Below are 18,737 nucleotides of genomic sequence, written 5' to 3'. Positions count from 1 at the left end.
GCTGGTGGTTGCTCTCCTTGATGGCTCGAAGTTGCTTTTTACCTCCCAAGAGGTAAAAGAGCGCTTGGGTCTTTTAACCCAACCCAAGGGGCTGAGCTCCATAAGGTTTTCTCTGGGGATGCAGCACTTTGGTCCTTGCACAATCCCTTTGCTTGGGGATGGTCGGTTGAGATGTGCCCGTGTCTGTAGTTTCCTCCCTACCTGGGCTGGTTTGGGGGATGTGGGATGCAGGATGTGACCGTGGCCATGGGTGCTGCACCCGGGTGCCGGCAGGGGGAAGTGTGCATCCGGCTGTGGGTGCTGGGTGCAGGGGACTGGTCCCTGCTGTCGCCTCTGCTGGCAGCCCCGTTCTGCTGCACTGGGGTTTTGGGTGCTGGTACCAGTGCTGGCCATGTGTGATTGAGCCCAGAACCCCCCGTGTGCTGGGTGCACCCCCAGAGCGTGAGCAGCAGCTCAGGGAGGGGATCCTGCCCCTCTGCTGCACTGTGGGGATGCCCCCCCTGCAGTCCTGGTCCAGCTCTGGGGCAGCAGCACAAGAGGGACGTGGAGCTGTTGGAGCGAGGCCAGAGGAGGCCATGGGGATGCTGCGAGGGCTGGAGCAGCTCTGCTCTGGAGCCAGGCTGAGAGAGCTGGGCTGGGTCAGCCTGGAGAAGAGAAGGCTCCTGAAGGGGAGACCTTAAAAGATGAGGGGCCTGGCAGTGTCCAAGTTGGATGGGGCTTGGACATTGGCCATCTCTGGCAAACGGCTTGTACCTGTCAGGAGGAAATGTTTGGGTTGTCTTAGGAAAGCCTAACCCTAGGCAGCATCTCCTTATGGTGCTTTGGATGCATGTGCAGAGCATGGTGGTGTGCTGTCCTTGTGCAGGGTTAGAAGAGCTCAGGTTAGTGTAAGCTTGCTCATGCAATTGGTGGGACATGGTGGCCCTTTGGGATCCCTCACCCTGAGCATTGTGCATCCCAAAGAAATCTGTCTGGAATTGTGTGCAGTGATTCTCAAGGTGTAAATGGCACTGAGCTGCATGAGGGCTGTAAACCAGGCTGTCACCTCCCCTCTGAGAATCCCAGCCTGGTTTGTGTTGGAAGGGACCCCAAAGCTCCTCCAGCTCCAACCCCTGCCACGGGCAGGGACCCCTTCCACTGGAGCAGCTTGCTCCAAGCCCTGTGTCCAACCTGGCCTTGAACACTGCCAGGGATGGGGCAGCCACAGCTTCTCTGGGCACCCTGTGCCAGCGCCTCAGCACCCTCACAGGGAAGAGCTTCTGCCTGAGAGCTCATCTCAGTCTCCCCTCTGGCAGGTTAAAGCCATTCCCCTTGGCCTGTCCCTACATCCCTTGTAAAAGTCTCTCCAGATCCCTTACTGGGGGATGCTGCTGTGCAGCTGGGCAGGAAGAAACGAAGTCAAACCCCACAAAGGTGCTGCGAGATGCGAGCCGGAGACGCGCAAGAAGAGGAGCTTCAGTGAGCTCCTCCAGTCCCCCTTGCGAAAGCCGAGCAGGGAGGAGTCACTCACGTCCGGAGCTGCCAAGTTCCAGAGCAGTGAGCTAATACCTGAAAGGCTCACAGTAAACGGTGCCTCTGCACCATGCTCTTCGCTCTACCCGTGTGGAAACGTGGACGGAGCAAAGCCGCAGCGCTGGGGGGTGTGAAGCACAGGCTGGTTTCCCAGGGGCTCAGCCCACAGGTGCCCTTCAGCCTCACGGGGTTCAGTGTTTGGGGGAAGAAAAGGGGTTTCTAAACAAGCACTAAGCCCCTGAGCTTGTCTTGGGGGGGCGAGGTTCAGGTTATCTTTGTTACCAAGAGCCTGCTTGGAGCTAGCAGTGCTTAATTACACAAATCTCAGCTCCAGTGGGAAGATCTGTTGCCTGCAATGCGTTGTATCTGTGTCTGGGGAGGGAAGAGCAGAACAGAACAGAACAGAGCAGGCACCGATGGCCACTGAGCTGCCTGGGATGGGAGATTGCTCCCAGGGTTGCTGGAACCCCCCCATTTTGGCATTGGGATTGAAGCTGGCAGCAGAGAACAGGTCTGCCGTGGGTGTCCCAGCTCCGGGAATTGAAGGGGTGGATGTGGTGTGACCCCTTTCCACCCACCACATCTCCTTCCCACCCTCTCTGGGGGGCTGTGTCCTCGCTGCGTCACACCAGACTCTTTCTTTCTGTCACTGCTTTCACAGTGTCTGATGGGTGGGTAAAAACAGAGTTCTGTTTTCTGTAAAGCTGTTGATGCTACAGGGAATGAGCTGGGCCCGTGTGGGTGTTGGGTGAGAACAGACACTCGTGCAGGGCAATGTTTTGTTGCTTCAGGTTTGAAAGCAAAGTCTTTATAGAGCCCTAGAATGAAGTAGGTGGGAAAAGAACAGATTTGTTCACAAAGAAAGAGACAGGAGACAGATTTGTTCACAAATTTTGCTCGCAAAAAGACAGATTTTGTCACAAAGTGCTGTCAGTAACCAGGCTGAAGAGCAGAGGAGAGCTGGGGGAGAGCTCCGTGCTGTTGGCTCACAGGTAAGTATGAGGAAAAGCAGCGTGGAGGAATCCAGTTTTGTGTGCGGGAGATGACACTGATGCTACACATGGTACTTGGAAAACCACTCAAAGGGGAGCTGGGCTGTATCATCTTTGGTGTAAGGGTAGAAGTCTTTTTGCACGTGAGGGATGGTGGCCCACATTTGCAAGCCCTGCCTGCTGTGGTGGCACTGGAGGATGGAAATCTGGAGACGGGGCAGGGGCAGCACGGGGATGCTCAGGGCATGGGATCAGTGAAGCAGGGTTGGATTTATGAGCACCCAGTGCACTCCAACACGAGTGTGTGTCCCCCCTGAAGCTGGGCTTTGGAGGCTGTGTTTTATAGAGGTAGACACAGAAGATGCCTGGGCACAAGCAAAATGACAAAAGCAGGATGCAGCTTCCTTTCTGAGGTTCGCTGCCATCTAGGGCTTCCTCTGAAGGTCTTCTTGGAGCCTTCAGGACTTGTTCTCTTACACATTTGGGTTATGACCTGGATGCCTCTTTCCTTGTTGTGCCCTGTGCTGTGTGGAACCTCTGACTGCCCTTGCTCTTGTGATGCTGGTGCTGGGCTGCCTTCATTTTAACCACTTTCTAAGAGCTGCCAGGGCTTGGGGAGCCTTTGGGCAGGTTCTTCATCTCCACACCTCGTGTTGGAGCACACTGAGACAGCTGACTGGGAGGGCTGCGCATCGCTTCCAGGGCCCCCAGCTCGCAGGTATCCGCCTGCATCCCGTGCTGCTGTCGACACTGAAGGGATGTGGTTTGTGCCAACAGTTCTGTCTCATCTTGGCGCTGAAGCTGCGGAATTCAACCTGAATTTCCATGTAAGGTAACCTTTGAGCGTCCTCATCCTCCACGTAATCCATGTACCTGTGTGTTTTGACGCAGCCGCCCAACACCACGCAGAATCAAGGGGCTGTACGTGTGACCTGCTGACTGCGAAGGAAGATGTGAAAGATTCACCACAACTTCTTTAATTTTTAGCACTTAGTAGGAAAATAAACCCCTTCTGCCCCCCCCCCACCTGCTTATTTTTAGCAGCAAACTTCCTGCTAAGGAAAAAACCCTCTATTTCTCACTAGCAAGAGGATTGGTTTTTCATCTAAAGTCTGGCTCTGCTCCAGGTAGAGCATCACTGTCTTCTGCTACCTGAGAGATGAATCACGGGCATCTCCGTTTCCTTGCCTGCCAATGCAAGAAGTGGCTGCTGCTCTTGCAAGGGCGGTGTTGAGGAGCCACATCTCCCCTCCTCGAGATGTGGTTTGCTGCCCTTTCACAGTGTTGGTCAACCCTGGACAACCCCAGGAGGACAAAGTGTCCTCAGGGCCCATGGGGATGAGCGGGACAGGAAGGCGTGTTGTGCAATTGGGTGCGAAGCCGTTGCTGTTTTACTGATGCCCTCTGGTTTTCTAATGACAGGGATTAGGATTGGGAGTAGATGTTTTTCTCTGCATGGCCTATCTGTGCCTGCAAGCGTGGAAGCTGGTTGTAGGCTTCTGTTGGCCAAAGAGGCTTTGACTTAGGTTGCGTTTCTCTCCTGTGGCCCATGGTTGGCTGTTCAGCCTAAGAGGGCAAAGCTTCCCATGGAAGGTCTGATGCTGGTTGTCTTTTTCCACATCAGAGGGTTCTGAGGATTTCCTGCTCTGGAGCTTGGGATGAGCTGCACTGGCACAGCTCAGTTAATGCTTAAAGCTGCCAGCTTTGTCAAGCAGTTTGTTAGCATCAGGCTTGCTTGAACGTTGAGCTAGAGGGGTTCTGCTCCCTGGAGCTGACTGGAATGACAGGCAGTGATGACTGAAAGCCAGCTGTGGAATTAGGTGCCCAGGAGCAAAAGGTGCTTTTCGCTAACAGCAAGAGGTGCTCTCCAGAGATCAGGTTAGAACCGGTGCAGGGGAATCCTGCTCCTCACCTTTGCAGCACCTTTTCCAACGGGGAAGATTAAAGCTGTTCCTCCCAGCTCTGAAAATCAGAGCAACTCTGGCTGACCCAGCGGTGGGAAGCTGCAAGCAGGTTATGGAGAGGGTGTGCGAGATGTGCCGATAGCAGCAGCCAGGGTCAGCGTTGCAAAAGAGTCAGGAAATGAAGTTTCAGGTCAGGGAAAAAGAAATCTGGCATTGCTGCCAGGAAAGGAACCTCGTCTGGAGCCAAGAAAATGATTTTGTTGCTTCAGGCTGTGATGAAATGGTGGAGAGACCCTGCCAAGGGGCAAAAGGCAACAGATCACAGAAGGCAGAGGTGGAAAATGTGAACTGGCTGGGTTCAGCTGCTGAATTTCTATCTCTATCCAAGCAAGGTTTTCTCCCTATGTTGTGGGCTGGAATCTCCATCTCCTCTTCCATCAGAAAGCTGCGGGAAGTGCTCTGGTACACCTAAAGAGATGGGAACCAATTCAAGCAATTCCCTTCCTTCCTCTTGCATCATCATTTAATAATCCCAAATGTGAGTGAGCATCTGTACCGTGCTCTTTCACAAATAGATTGCCAGTTGGGATAGGACCCAAAAATGTCATGAGGTTTGTGCATCTTCATAGCATTGTGTTGTCAGCCTGCTGCTCTGTGCCCTGACAGGCACCCTGTGAACCACCCTGGGGCTGCATTTCAAGATCAAGAGCCTTGGGATGCAGCAGCAGGCTGGAGCAGCTCTGCTCTGGAGCCAGGCTGAGAGAGCTGGGCTGGGGCAGCCTGGAGAAGAGAAGGCTCCTGAAGGGGAGACCTGAGAGCAGCTCCAGTGCCTGAAGGGGCTGCAGGAAAGCTGGAGAGGGGCTTGGGACAAGGGATGTAGGGACAGGCCAAGGGGAATGGCTTTAACCTGCCCGAGGGGAGACTGAGCTGAGCTCTGGGGCAGAAGCTCTTCCCTGTGAGGGTGCTGAGGCGCTGGCACAGGGTGCCCAGAGAAGCTGTGGCTGCCCCATCCCTGGCAGTGCTCAAGGCCAGGTTGGACACAGGGGCTTGGAGCAAGCTGCTCCAGTGGAAGGGGTCCCTGCCCGTGGCAGGGGTTGGAGCTGGAGGAGCTTTGAGGTCCCTTCAACCCAAGCCGGGCCGGGGCTCTATGATTTAGCACAAAGGGAAGCAAGCGGCTCCCCTGCACCCTGCCGCGGGTCTCTGTGGCTGAGGGTAACCAGCCCGCAGTCATTGCGAAACCTCCGGCGTGCGGAGGAGCCGCGGGCAGGTTCTCAGCTCCTTGGCGGGCGCTGGGGCCGGGCCGGCAGCAGAGCCCAGCCCAGCCCATGGGACGGGAGCTTCGCTGAAAGCAGGCATCCTTCTGGGAACAGCCCCGCTCTCTGCACAGCCCCGGCTCGCCCGCTCCGTGCGCGGCCAGGGGCGCTGCTCCGCTCCGCTTCCCCCTGCTCCCAGCTCTGTTTGTCATTCCCTTTGCGGTCCGGGCTCTGTGGCAGCAGCCGGTAGCGTTGTGGGGTTCTTAACCTGCAGCATGCAGTGCTTTGTCCCACGAGAGGGGCTCAGGCAGGACTGATGCCGCCGGCGCTGCCTGCGCGTACTGGGCTGCTGTTGCTGCTCATTGAAAGCGAGAGAACTCGTCAGCCTTGCGTGTGATCCCTGTACGAGCCCCGTTTGCCATCCCGCTGATGCTGAGACCACGAAGGCTCCCGTCTCCAGCCCCCTGATGTGTGCCAGACCCCCCCACCGCAGGGTGAAACACTCATGCCCCTGCATGCCTCTCGCTATGAGACAGCCAGAGCTGCTGCTCCTCCACCTTACGGGTAAAGGCAGAGCACAGATGAATAAGTGTCAGGCTTAGATTTCACTTGCTCAGATACTGAAAGTGGAGCCCCATGGGGAGGGGTGGGATGTGCCGGTTCCCCACATTCAAAAGGATGCTCCGGGCTGGCGTCCTGCCCTCCCTCTGTATCCTGGTGGGTCCATGGGATGCTGTCCCTGGGAGATGGAGACAAGCCCTTGCCATATAACAGGCCCCTGAGCATGGCTGCAGTGGGCAGGGTGCTGGTGGCATCACTCCTGGCTTTTGTAATCCTGTGCCTGGTATTAGTCAGGCTCTCACCACCCAGGCACAGCTGAGATAAGAAAGTGGCAGCCTGAGAGAGCTGGGGCCATCCCCACTTCCCCCATGCCCCTTGGGCAACGCGTGTGCCCCTCTTCGTGCTGCTCCGCATCACCTCTTTCATGCCAAAAGCCCTGATTTCCGTCACGTGCTGCTGAAATCTAGGCCGTGGAGAGGCATGAGCGGCACGGGCTGAGTGATGCGGCGTCTTCACATTAAACAGCAAGCGTTAACTGTAACCGCAACCCAAATCAGGGAAGTTCTGACAGCTTTTGCAACTCAAAAATAGTTAAAATAGGGTTTGATTGGTTTGATTTTGCCCCTTTAGTGCTTAAGATCCCCCTGTATTGCTTAAAGCCCTGGTCCTTGTGGCACCCCAGCAGGCTGAAGCATCCAGAGTAGATGCTCGTCTTCCTCCTGCCAAGGAACGCTGTTTTTCAGCAGGAGGCAGGTGGCTCGGGTTCCCAGGTATGAGGAGGCAATGTGCTGAGCTCCCAGGAAGAAGACACCCAGCAAGGAAACCATGTGCTTCTGTGGGATCAAACCCAACGGAAAACCACCTCCTCGAGCTGTGCGACAGTCTCGTGCCGTTACTGTAACACCCAGACTGACACTGAGATGGGCAGGAACTACATCAGCACTAGGTGTGGGGAATGATGCACTGCACCGGGGCAGTGGCTTTCAGGATGTAATGGTGCCTTTGAGACTCAGCTCTGCAGGCTGCCCTTTGGGGTGTTTTAGCAGTGGGAAAAAGCTGCTTGAGGACATGGCCAGAAATGAATCATGGGGATTGCTCCTCTGCTGGAAGCATCATTTCTGCGTGGTAGATGCTGCCTTTGGCTGCCCAGATGGCTTCTGCTGGGGTTTCCACAATAGCCTTCCTAAAACTCCTTGGAGGTGATACATCTCCTTAGTCAGAGGGTTGTCTGTGTGCTTTTGCCCACCAGATCGGCATCATGATGCAAACATCCTTGTGTTTTGGTGACAAAAGGCATGGGCTCCTTTGCATGGTGACCTAGCCCTGACTTCACTTTGCGTGGAGCCCTGCAGCACATTTCTACAGCCCCACCAGCTTCCCAACCCAGTTTTGGAGGAGCAAAGCTGCATCCCTGCATCTTGCCAGTCTCCTGATGCCCCGTGAGCAGGATGACTTCTTCTGCCTCTATTTTCTGCTGATTCAAACCACTCCTGTGGCATCAGGTACCTGGAAACCTTTGTTCTCCAAACAGCAAGAGGCATCCCATCTGCTTCCTTCCTGTGGTTACTTTAACCAGAGTGACTGAGCTTTACTGAAAACTCACCACAGCTGAGCTGATGCTGCCCTTTCCTCTGCTGGGCTCCTGCCTTGCGCTGGAGACACGGGCTCTTCCACATGGTGACTCTGAGAGATGCTTCTTGCTTACCTATGGAAGTAAAATGATACAAAAGGGATGAAAATAGGTGCAGAGGGGTGAGGGGAGCGTGTGGACCAGGTCAGCCTGGGGTGAAGCTTTGAGCAGTGCAGGTTTTACTGAGAGCAGAGATAACCTCTTGGGGCAAACTCAGCAATTGCACTGACCAGTTCCAGGCCTGACCAGTTCCAGACTAAGTGTGGGCAGAAACAGACTCAGAACTTGTCATATTGATTTATATTAACTGATTATTTTCTGTTTCTAATGCAATGCAGAGTGAAAACCCAGCTGTAAATAGAGACCTGGAGTCTTGCTGTACACCTCAAAGAGCCATGGCAAAGAAAGGGGCTTGAAAGTGAAACAGGAGCATGACCAGGTAGCCCTGGGCTGTTGGTGTGAGCTGGAGCTTAGGAATGGGTCCAGTGGTTGAGTTCTGGGTTTATTACTACCAGAGCTATCCCCTGTGGATCAGGGAAGGGAGGTACAGGGATTAAAGCCCTGGTGATAATCCATGACATGCAGGCACATAACCAACTATTTCACTGGAAGTGCTGCTCTGCAAAGGGCGATGGCTGAAACTCTTGCTGGAGTTGGAGGCTGAGGGACCCATGGAGTGCCCTGGGGCCAGGGTTTCCCTGCAGTGAGAAATCCCTAGCAGGTATTTTGTCACAAATTTGCATTTCGATGCGAGGACCTCAAGTCTTCTCACTTCTGGGGTCGTTAATGCAGGGATTGGACTTGATCCTATGGGTCTTTTCCAGCCTAGTTGGTTCTATGGCTCAGCGAATCCTTGGTGGTCCTCCTTGCCTGGATCTACGCCTGCTGGGCTCAGCACCTATGCCCTAGTGCTGATTTATCATAGAATCCCAGACGGGTTTGGGTTGAAGGGACCCCAAAGCTCCTCCAGCTCCAACCCCTGCCACAGGCAGGGACCCCTTCCACTGGAGCAGCTTGCTCCAAGCCCCTGTGTCCAACCTGGCCTTGAGCACTGCCAGGGATGGGGCAGCCACAGCTTCTCTGGGCACCCTGTGCCAGCGCCTCAGCACCCTCACAGTGACCAGAACAGAGGCTTCATTCACCAGGAGGTCTTTATTAGCAAAAATAAACGGTTTCTTTTCATACAGACAAATATGCAACAGTTCACGTGGTGACAGAAGCCGTGGCCAAGGCCCAGCATGAAGCCCCCAGGGAGGGAGCTGCTGATGCTCTTGCTGCAGCTCCAGGGCTGTCCTTGCTTCTCCTGAACCTACAAAGTCAAGGTATTTGGTGGAAAAATGACTACAGAGGTGGCTCAAAAGGAGCTTAATGTGTCCCGGTACCAGAGTTAAATGAAGTTGTGTACAGTTGGCTCCCATGCTATCTGATTGCTTCCAGTAGAAGGAGCGACCGACAGAGCAGCATTCCTGCTTGGAGCTGCCCTTGCTCTGGGATAACCAGTTCCTGCATGGGCAGGCTGCCAGCAGGAATGCCCTTCTGTCACCATAAATGTACAAATAATATAAATGCAGTATAAATAGCCTCTCTTCAATGGTAGCTTCCAAAGCAACAACAAAACTGACAGTGTTTCGTCACATTGATGCCCTAATACTTCTAAATATTAGAAGCAAATGCCTCTGGGTTAAGGCATTTTCCCCTGGCTCAGTGTCCTGTAGCTCTCATTGGGGGCATGCAGGAGACTGGGGAAGGGGAGCCCTAAAATCAGATGTTCTTGGGGGCACTGAAGCTGCTCTTGCTTCAGCCACCCCCCTGAAGCCCTTGGCTGCTGCAGCTCCTCATTCATGGGCTTAGAAACAACATGAGCTCGAGTGCTGCATGCAGCTTTAAGCATTTGAATACAAATTACACAGGCCACCTTAAAATGGTGGTTAATGAAATACCCTTTACCTTCTAAAAGCAAAACCCCACAACAAACCAGCAAGTAAAACCCAATCAGAGACTGGAAAACAGTTAAAATTAACCTTTAGGAAGTGCAGAGGGGCTGACCCAGCAGCTCTGGAAGTCAGGCCTTAGCAATGGTTAAGTTCTATTAGAACCAAACATTTCATTCTTATTACTGTATTTTTAGTTTCATCTGGACTAATCTATAGGCTGAAGTCTAGAGCAGGGTCAACTGAGCTCTTGCTGTGGCATCATCATGTGCAGGTCCTCCTCCTCCTCCGCCTTGCTTTTCATGCCCAGGATTAAAAACTGCCCTTGGTTATATTTCCAGTTATTTTGCTCTGAGCAAGGCTGTGGAATTTTGCATATTTGGAATATTTCAGTGCCCAATTCCACCAGCAGATCCAGTGACGTGGTTGTGCATAAACCCATCCGACTGCACAAATAAATAGAGGGATAGAATGTGATGAGATTGCTTATTTGCTTAACGTTAAACTTGTTCTGTTTCAGAGCTGGAATTGCTCCTGATCAAGGGACCTGCGCTCAGGGTAAGCTCTGCTCGTGACCTGCTCCCTAGAAGGACATTGCATTGGGTGTTTTAAAGCTATGAATAAAATAGCACAATCGTAACCAGCATTAGAATAGTGAACAATAAATAGTATTTTTACAAGCTCTTTCTCCACAGGACGTTGTAAACACAAAACACTGAGGTATCGGAAGTAATAAATAGTAAATTCAGTTTTTAAATACTAAACTGGAAGTGAGTGACCTGAACCCTAAGAAATAACTTAATCTCTCGCGTGCTCGTGCAGCCTAAGGTGATTTCTGGCAAACCAGCAGGGTTTGGTATGCAAGATGCAGACCCGCAGGCGTTTTCACTTCCTTCTCTTCAACATCAAGTACTCTTCGATGTAGTTGATGAAAATGTCAAACTCTCCCATAGCCTTGTAGACTCCGTTCTCATTCATCTGCAGGCGAAAGCCAAGTCTAAGTCTGGACGTGATGACAGAAGTGATGCGTGGTCGCGAGATGCAGTCCCCTTCCACTGACATCTCTGCCCAACCCCTCAGGGCAACCCGCCCTTCAAGCATCACTCTCAGGGTTTCCCTGCCTTAGGTTTTTGTATTACTGAGCACGTATTCTGTATAACTGTTCTCTGTTAGGCTGAAGCCAGCAGGAAACCCTGCTGCCTCGCTTGTGACACCAGCTCCTCCCAACCCAGCGTAGCCACGGGAGCGGGGACCTCACCTTCTCGAACGTCTCCTTGATGTGCTTTATGGTTTTGCTCCTCTTCTCGCACGTGAAGAATCTGTGCTGCAAAGGGACAAAAACAAGGGCTTCAACCACACGGGTTTCCTTGTTTCCTTCCCGGGCCGTGCAGCGCCGGCTCTCCCCTCCTCCTGCCCTCGTCACTGCCGCCCCACTGCTCTCCACCTTCCCCTGCCCCATGGCGCTCTCGGGGCAGTAACCGTGGCTGCTTTGCACCATGCACTGATGAAAGGAGCCCGGTGTGACCCAGCCTGGGACCCTGAGCCTTATCCCAGCCCCTTGCTTTAAGCCCTGCAGTGCTCTCTGCCCCTGGGCAGGGTTGTTCCCGTCTGACTCAGCCTGTGGCATGTGATGGGGTTACAGTCACAGCAGGCGCGGTTTCAGGATGCGTTGCTGCAGACCGATGATGCCCCGCACCCAGGTAAGGGACGGACCCTCCACCCCCCGTCCCCTTAGAGCCTCTGAATCACTGTTATTTAAGTGATGAAAGCTGGAGAGTAGGGGCTAGGAGAAACCCCATCCCTATGGGATCTGCCTGCTCCTCCACACCATCCTAACACTCGTTCTTTTGCTCCTGTAGAGACCCAGCACCTGCTCCCCATCCTGCTGCTGGTCCAAGACTGGCCCAGCCTCTCTGGACCATTGCTTTCATCCCCCCGTGATGCTGAGCCCCACTCACACAGCGCCTCATCGTCGCCTTCAGGCTCAGCAGCAGGTTGCCCAGGTCACCCATGCTCTGCTGGTGGTGCGTGCTGGCGCTCATGGCGCTGGGCAGGACCTCCTCCGTGTAGAACCGCATCATCTCCGACACCGACTGGCACCCGAAGCTCCCCTGGGATGGAAGGAGGTAACTGCAGTGGGGCTGGCCACCAGCACTGGGGTATGTGGGTGGTGTCAGAGCACTTGCAGCACATTAGAACCACTCGCTGCAGCTGTGATGAGCCACACATCAGCCCTGCTGCAGGCACATGTGTTAGTGCATGCCTGGAGGACTGTCCTTATGTGACATTAAGAAATGTCCCAGTTTCCAATCTGCCTCCTTTGTTACAAAACACTGGCCAAAAGATGGAGAAGGATAAGGGGGTTCGATAAGAATTGTAATTCTTACCTTAAAATCATCCAGCAGTTCAGAGCTGAGCAGCTGGATGCTAAGTTCGTCATCTTTTGATTGCTGTAGAAGGATGCAATGGGAACAGGAGTTACATTTCCAAGCGATCATTTTGCTTTGCATTCATGGCTTCACGGAAGCAAAGGGCAACCAACTCCGTAACACCAGCTACAGGTGTACTGGTGTGCGCCAGTTCCTTGGTCAATAATCATAGGACCATGGAATGGTTAGGAACTTCTTCCCAATAATCTTGCAGTGCAACTACTGCTAGGTCAGGACAGCGAGAGAATGACCTTACAAACATCAGTGCTGCTGATTTCATTAGTGTGAGGCTCCTCCTGCTGCTGCCAGTGCTGCAAACCCTCCTCAGCTGCAGAGGGTGTTGATGTAAGAGGCTGTTGCTGATGCAAATAGCTCTTCATATAGGTCCCAAGGTCATGGCAGCCCCTGGAAGCCAGGCACCTGCCCCAGCCTGGCTGCTCAGTGGGGCAGGAGGGTTTAATCCCCCTGGTTTTGTGATCTCTAGGTCTTAAGTCAATGGGGAAAAGGGGTCTGCAGAGGGTGTTTGTTCTTGTGGTGCCTCTGCACCATCAGCTCAGGAAGACCAGAGAGCTGCAGAAGACCAGAGACCCAAAGCATCACCCTGCAGCACCAAGGTACTTACAAGCTTTCCTGAGAGGTGAGAAATGTTCCTTCCCAACACGTAGTGAAAGATTTACAGCAAGCTTTAAATCTAAAGTCTTGGCTGTGCTCATTGGGTGATAAATATGGGCTATGACGCTATCTTGAGGTTTAACCTGGAGAATAGCCTTGTTTTATCGCTAAAGCACACTGAGCAGCTAAAATAGCAGCAATGATGTGACCAGCCATCTCTGTCAGCATTGATGCCCTGAGTATATCTTGTGTTGCTTTCTCAGCAACCCTGAGGCTCCTGTCAGTCACCTTTCACAGGTACCAAAGCAAGTGCTAGTTATTGTAGTGTTTCTCCAGGCTTAAAATACCATGTTCAGGCTTTTGTGGTTCTTTCAAAGGAAAAGTCTGTAGCAAAAGATTTCCCTTTTCATCTAGCATTCTCTCCAGCAAGGCTGGACCTTGTTGCCTTGAAGAAGGGACTATTTCCTTCCTATTGATTCTGTCTGCAACATTTAGGGGGAAGTCTGGCTAGTGAGGTTGGCAAAGCTTCATTATGAAATCTCTTGAATTCATGGTAACTAAAACTAGGAAGAAAACCTTTGCATGTTGTCTCTCAGCAAGCAATGAAACCCAACTTCTGCTCACCCCCATCAGCCCGTCGCGTAACACCCAACCAAACTTGTGCTAGGAAGAAAGCCGTCTTCCCCCTCACCCCACAGCACACAGCAGAGCAAGGAGGAGATGGGACTTGCAGGCTTCTACTCACAAAGTAATCCTTGATTTCCTCAAACTTCATCCTCAGCTCCTTCAGCTTTGCAGGCAGGAGCTCTGGGAAGTGCAGGCAGCTGGGCTCAGCCGGGGAGCTGCTGGTAGGCAGGGTGCAGGCAGCCAGGAGCAGCAAGGCCAGGGCTGAGGAGCAGGGCTGCATGGTGCGAGAGGAAAGCTTGGTCCAGCTCTCGGCTGAATTTCCCAGGAGGGGAATCGAAGCAGATCTGCAGCCTTCACCTTGATGGAGCCCCTAATTTATACTCTCAAAACATCTCTCCGTTTCCTCTCCCCATTTCCTGGCGAGCAATATTGGGGTTTTAAGTCATTCATTAAAACAAAATGTCACTTGGGTTTCCCGTCATCTTGGGTTTCCTGTTCTCTTGACCTCCCTCCTCTCCTCACACCCCATCAAATCTTTTTGTGCTTAGACTCTGCATTTTTTGTTTTTGTCATTGCTTGCTTCTTGTAAATTTAAATGTGGCTGAAGGGGAAAGCTTCAGAAATAATGCAGAGAGGACAAGGCGCTGTGTGAGGTTATTGCTGCCTTCTCACACTGCATTTTTAGGTGAATGCCTTATTGTTAGGAGGGGATAAAGTGTTTCTGTTTTTAAACCTGCCCCTATCAAGCCTGCACTGAGGATCCCCAGCACCATGCATAGATCAGCAGCATTGCTTTTAGTGAACCGGCATCAATGCACTGCCTCCCCTTTTGGCATTCTAATGCTATGCTGCAAATTCATATTATGTATATATATACACATATAAAACAGATAATAGTATACTTAAATCTCAAGCTTTAATATGTGTTTTTTCCCAGTTAATGCCTATACCTGCTGAAGTCAATGAGTTCGCTCTGCCTTCAGCAGGCTCCAAGGCTGTGCTCCCAAACTTCCGCTGGTGTTGTGTCTGAATGCTGCTGGGATTAGGTCTTTGATGGGCTGGGATGCAGTGGGAAAGCCCAGGCTGGCTGGGATGTGGGATGTGCTGCTGCTTGTGTCCCTTAAGCTGCATGGCTGCATCCCTGGAGCAGGGTTTGAGCCACTATTGGTGTGCAGAGCTGAAGTGTATTAGCAGGTCATGGCTATTCATGTTTCTGCTTTAAGATCCTATTTCATTTCCTAGAAATAGACCCAAACCCTATCCAAGGAGCCCAGTGCTGGCTCTGCGAACTGGGTGTACTGTGTTCACTGGGACTTATTGTCCCAGCTCTGATAAAATTACCATTTCAGAATGGAAGATAATTCTTCTGACGTCTCTCTTCCGCTTTCCCCCTTTCCTGCTCTCTTTGTATGTGTTGGTACGCCTCCCCCTGCTTCCTTGTGATAAAGATTTCACCGGCAATCCCTTATCCATGAAAGTGAAAGGGGAGACGAATTTGGCTTCTCTGAAATCAGGATTTTCTCTGAAAGCTCCCCTGCTACTGTGAAAGAGCACATTCCGCCCAGCCTGCCTCAAGTCCATTCCTTTGGACAAATCAGTTCAATTCTCATCACTTTCCCTGCATTGAACTTCCTTGAGTTCAGTTTGCAATCCCCTGTGAAGGAATTTGTTGCAAAAAAAACAAAAGCTGGAAAATGCAAAGTCCTGTTTGTGACCATATATTTAGTCTTATTTAGATTGTATTTTTAGGGGAGGAAGTAAGGAATGTCTGGTGTGCGTATGCATGAGTAAGAGTAAAGGGAGTGAAACATCAGTAATCAAAGGGTTTGAGGAGGAGACAACATGGGATTTTGTGTTCTGATTTGTTTTCTTTTGTTGTTGATGTTGCCCCTTCTAGAGGAGCGGGGGAGGCCTGCTCCCAGTGAATCACTGCAGGCACACTTCGTCATCTGAATCACAGCGTGTGTCATTTATTTGGTGACCCATTTTATTTCCCCTGCTCTAAATGCAGCAGTGCAGTTTCTCCCCCTACCACCAGCAGAAGCTGTGAGAAAGGAGAAGAGCAGGACCAGTCCGTGGCTCAGACAAAAGTGGTTAACTTTAAACTCAACCTGTTTCCATTGGGAGAATCTCACCTTTCCCTGCTGGCTCCCCCCCGGGAGATTCTTTGCTTCTTTCATAGGCTCATGGAATGGTTTGGGTTGAAGGGACCTTAAAGCTCATCCAGCCCCAACCCCCTGGCTGTTTAGGTTTCATCAAAACTGATGTGGGAAGGCCAGTGGGTGAGCTGCTGTCAGGAGCAGTGCCCTGGAGTGGGTCTGCATGCAGCCTGGGGTAAAGCCGAGAGCTAAACCAGCTCCATAGCCCAGAGCTAAACCTGCTCCTTTCAGTGAAGGCTGCAGCCCCAGGCACGTCTCTGTAAGCCAGGTCCCCTGCAGCAAAGGGGTCCCTCTCGGCCCCGTCCACAGGCTCAGGTGCTGGTACCTTTGTGGGATCCAAGCGCAGGGTCTTTGGCCACACGGGAATCTCGTCTGCAGGAGCCGGTGCAGCCACGGCACGGCACCCGGAGCCCTCCTTCCTCCCTTCCCGCCAAGGAGCTGAGCTCTCATTTCCAAACCTCTCCTATTTTGAGCAGCCTGTGGGTCTCCATGAAGTCATTTCAGCTTGCCACCCGGAGCGTGCAGAGCTGTTCTCACCCTTGTGCAATTCCCTCCTCCCTGTTTTGGAACCTGCTTTGGGTTTGGTTTTGGTTACGAGCGTAAGCCAGATGTGTCCATTCCACAAAGGAAACTCTGGCTTGCGCAGGGCCGATACTCTGCTCTGTTTACCTGGGTTTCCTTTGCCATGTCAGAGATCTTGACGGTGCAGTTTCGCTCTGACTCACTCGTGCTTACTGCTGTGGAAATGCATTGACTCCGCAGCGTTACGAAGCGGTTGCATGAATGAATAAAGCACCTTTTCCTAAAGAGTGTCCGGGGGATGTGGGTGTCGTTCTGAGCCCTTTAGGAAACAGCTTTCATGTTTGCCAAGCAGATCATTTCAGGAAGGAAAGTGTGTTACTCAAAAGCCATTCGTGCACTTTTACCCCACCTCCCACGGACCTCTATGGGTGGTGTGGTTCTCAAGAAATACTCCTCAGGACAAGCGGAATTGCCTTTCTGCAGCAAAGCGGAGGCATTCAGGCAAGTGCTTTTCCCCCACAGCGTGCCATGTGGAGAGCTTTGTCCTGGATGTGGTCCTGCGCAGCCAGCGCTAGCTGGGCTTTGGCTCTGCAGGGGTCCTGGAGCAAGGTGGCATCTCATCCTTTGTGTTAAAGGGGCTGCCTGTGTGTGTAGCTTACTTAGAATCATAGAACAGTTTGGGCTGGAAGGGACCTTCAAATGTCATCTGGTCCAGCCCTCTCATGAGCAGGAAGATCATCAACTAGATCAGGTTGCCCAGAAACCCATCCAGCCTGGCCTTCCATGACTCCGGGGTTGTTTCTTATGGTAGTTAGCAACATGTGGGCAAGTTTGTACATTTTCTTCCTCTTCTTGGTCTCTGTCATTGCTTTCAGACAAAGGAACATTGCGTATTTTATGCGCTATTCTAGATACAGCCATAATAGTGCATTTCTTCCTTTCCTTTTCAGAAATTCCCCATTTCTCATCCCTCTGCAAGCAGTGACGCTTTGGGGAGGCAGGGGCGTGGTGGCTTTGAATTCACCTTGTGTGAAGAGCGGTTTTGAAGCAGTGGTGTTTGCCCTCTCGGCAGCCCCGTTGCCGATGACTAACAGTTCCTGATGGGCAAAGCATGCAGGGGACTGCTGCTTTTTGCTGGCAAGGCATGACGCTGGATTTCTCACTTCTGGAAAGCTGCTTTCTAGCACCCTTGCCAAGACTTACAATGTGACTCATCATCAGCCCCAACAGGTAAATCCCAAGTCACCCTTTGGAAATTTAACCCGTGTCATTGATGTGCCTTGTAACATCTAAGTGTCCAGAAAGAGGTTATTGATCATGTGTAGAAGATGTTGTGGTGATCTCTACTGTGACTTCCAATATGACATCGAGGGAGCCTTATGTAAGTTCTTAGCAGGTCCAGAACGTCTATTTAATCTAAATGAAGCTGGAATTGCCACCTGAAAGTATCGAGTAATGGAGACTCCCTCCCATGTGTTTGGGTGATTAATTTAACTGAGGAGTATTTGCACTCTTTTAATTGCATACCTTATTGCTCTCTATAGCTACTTGGAAGGAGGCTGTAGAGAGATGGGGATCAGTCTCTTCTCCCAAGTAACAAATGGTAGGACAAGAGAGAATGGCCTCCAATTGCAACAGGGAAAGTTTAGATTGGATATTAGGAACAATTTCATTGTGGAAAGGCTTGGCAAAGACTGGAATAGGCTGCCTGGGGAAGTGCTGGAGTCACCATACCTAGAAGTATTGAAAAGACATGTAGATGTGGTGCTTAAGGGTATGATTTAGTGGTGGACTTGGCAGTTGGTTGGACTTGATGACTTTAAAGGTCTTTTCCAGCCCAAATGATGATGTGATTCCCGGATTCTAATGAAGCTTTCTCAGCTGAGTTTGTTTGCAGGTAAGTTAAAGAAGGTAAAAGTATTCAAAATCCCCTGAATATAATGGTCCATTTTGACTTACCCAAATACCTCTTCACTGCCTTTTGTTTTGAGCATTGTGAGCAACATAATTGCCTTGATCTCTTGAACAGATCATTTCACAAGTGCTGTTCTGAAGAGTTTCTAGTTTTGGTATTAGTGGCTTGTGTGGATCTCCTGGAGAATATTGTCTTTGTCATGGTTTAGCATTAACTCTCTGACCAGTAATACAAACACAAGTTATGTATAACTAGGAATGGTCATAAGACAGAAAGTGGTTATCACGGTTTGAGAAATCAGATAGTGCAAACCAGCTGCTCAGAAGCGTAATGTGACCGTCAGGGTGACTTACAGAGGCAATTTCAGTCCTTGTCCCTAAAGCCAAGCACAGGCTGGCTCACTCCGTGGTGGAGTTTTGGGGTGGTTTTTCACATGGTGCTGAGGGGTTGGGAAATCCTGGGCTTTCTTTTCCACCCCACACCACGCAGTGAAGCACGTGCCATGGCTGGAGATGCCACACGTGATGGCACGTGATGCCCTGAGGGATGCTGCAGCATCCCTGGTGCTGCCGGGGGGTTTCCCACATGCCCCACTGTGGCTTTCTGCTCCGAAATCGTTGGTGTGAAGACTGTGGCCCCTGGGGCTCCCCTGTGAACCAGTCTGTCCAGGATGAAGCCCAGGCTCCGAGC

At 51.8% G+C, this 18,737-nt stretch overlaps 1 protein-coding gene across 2 annotated transcripts; it reads right to left on the bottom strand.

Moving 5' to 3' along the window:
• Positions 1–10,623: 10,623 nt before the first annotated feature.
• Positions 10,624–13,846, bottom strand: IL10 (interleukin 10). 2 transcript variants are annotated; one of them, XM_061454875.1, is made up of 5 exons: positions 13,570–13,846; positions 12,171–12,233; positions 11,742–11,894; positions 11,042–11,107; positions 10,624–10,761 (listed from the first exon to the last, which is right to left on the bottom strand). In XM_061454875.1, exons 1-5 carry the CDS (start codon positions 13,729–13,731, stop codon positions 10,669–10,671), a joined length of 537 nt encoding a protein of 178 aa, XP_061310859.1. In that variant the 5' UTR covers positions 13,732–13,846; the 3' UTR covers positions 10,624–10,668. The 2 variants fall into 2 exon arrangements, with proteins under 2 accessions (XP_061310859.1, XP_061310858.1); XM_061454874.1 differs by having other exon boundaries at positions 10,707–11,107.
• Positions 13,847–18,737: the final 4,891 nt, after the last annotated feature.

This window comes from Pezoporus flaviventris, unplaced genomic scaffold, assembly GCF_033815535.1.
Source record: "Pezoporus flaviventris isolate CSIRO_AGI_PZ_B2104156 unplaced genomic scaffold, CSIRO_AGI_Pfla_v1 ptg000017l, whole genome shotgun sequence".
Lineage (NCBI taxonomy): Eukaryota > Metazoa > Chordata > Aves > Psittaciformes > Psittacidae > Pezoporus > Pezoporus flaviventris.
The sequence above is the reverse complement of the archived record's forward strand: the minus strand, read 5'-3'. Positions and strand labels throughout refer to the sequence as shown.

Coding starts and splice junctions, on each gene's coding strand:
- IL10 (XM_061454874.1), bottom strand. CDS start 13,731: ATGCAGCCCTGCTCCTCAGCCCTGGCCTTGCTGCTCCTGGCTGCCTGC. Junction 11,895..12,170: donor AACTGCTGGATGATTTTAAG/GTAAGAATTACA, acceptor CTTCCATCCCAG/GGGAGCTTCGGGTGCCAGTC. Junction 11,108..11,741: donor AGGCGACGATGAGGCGCTGT/GTGAGTGGGGCT, acceptor GTCCCTTTGCAG/CACAGATTCTTCACGTGCGA.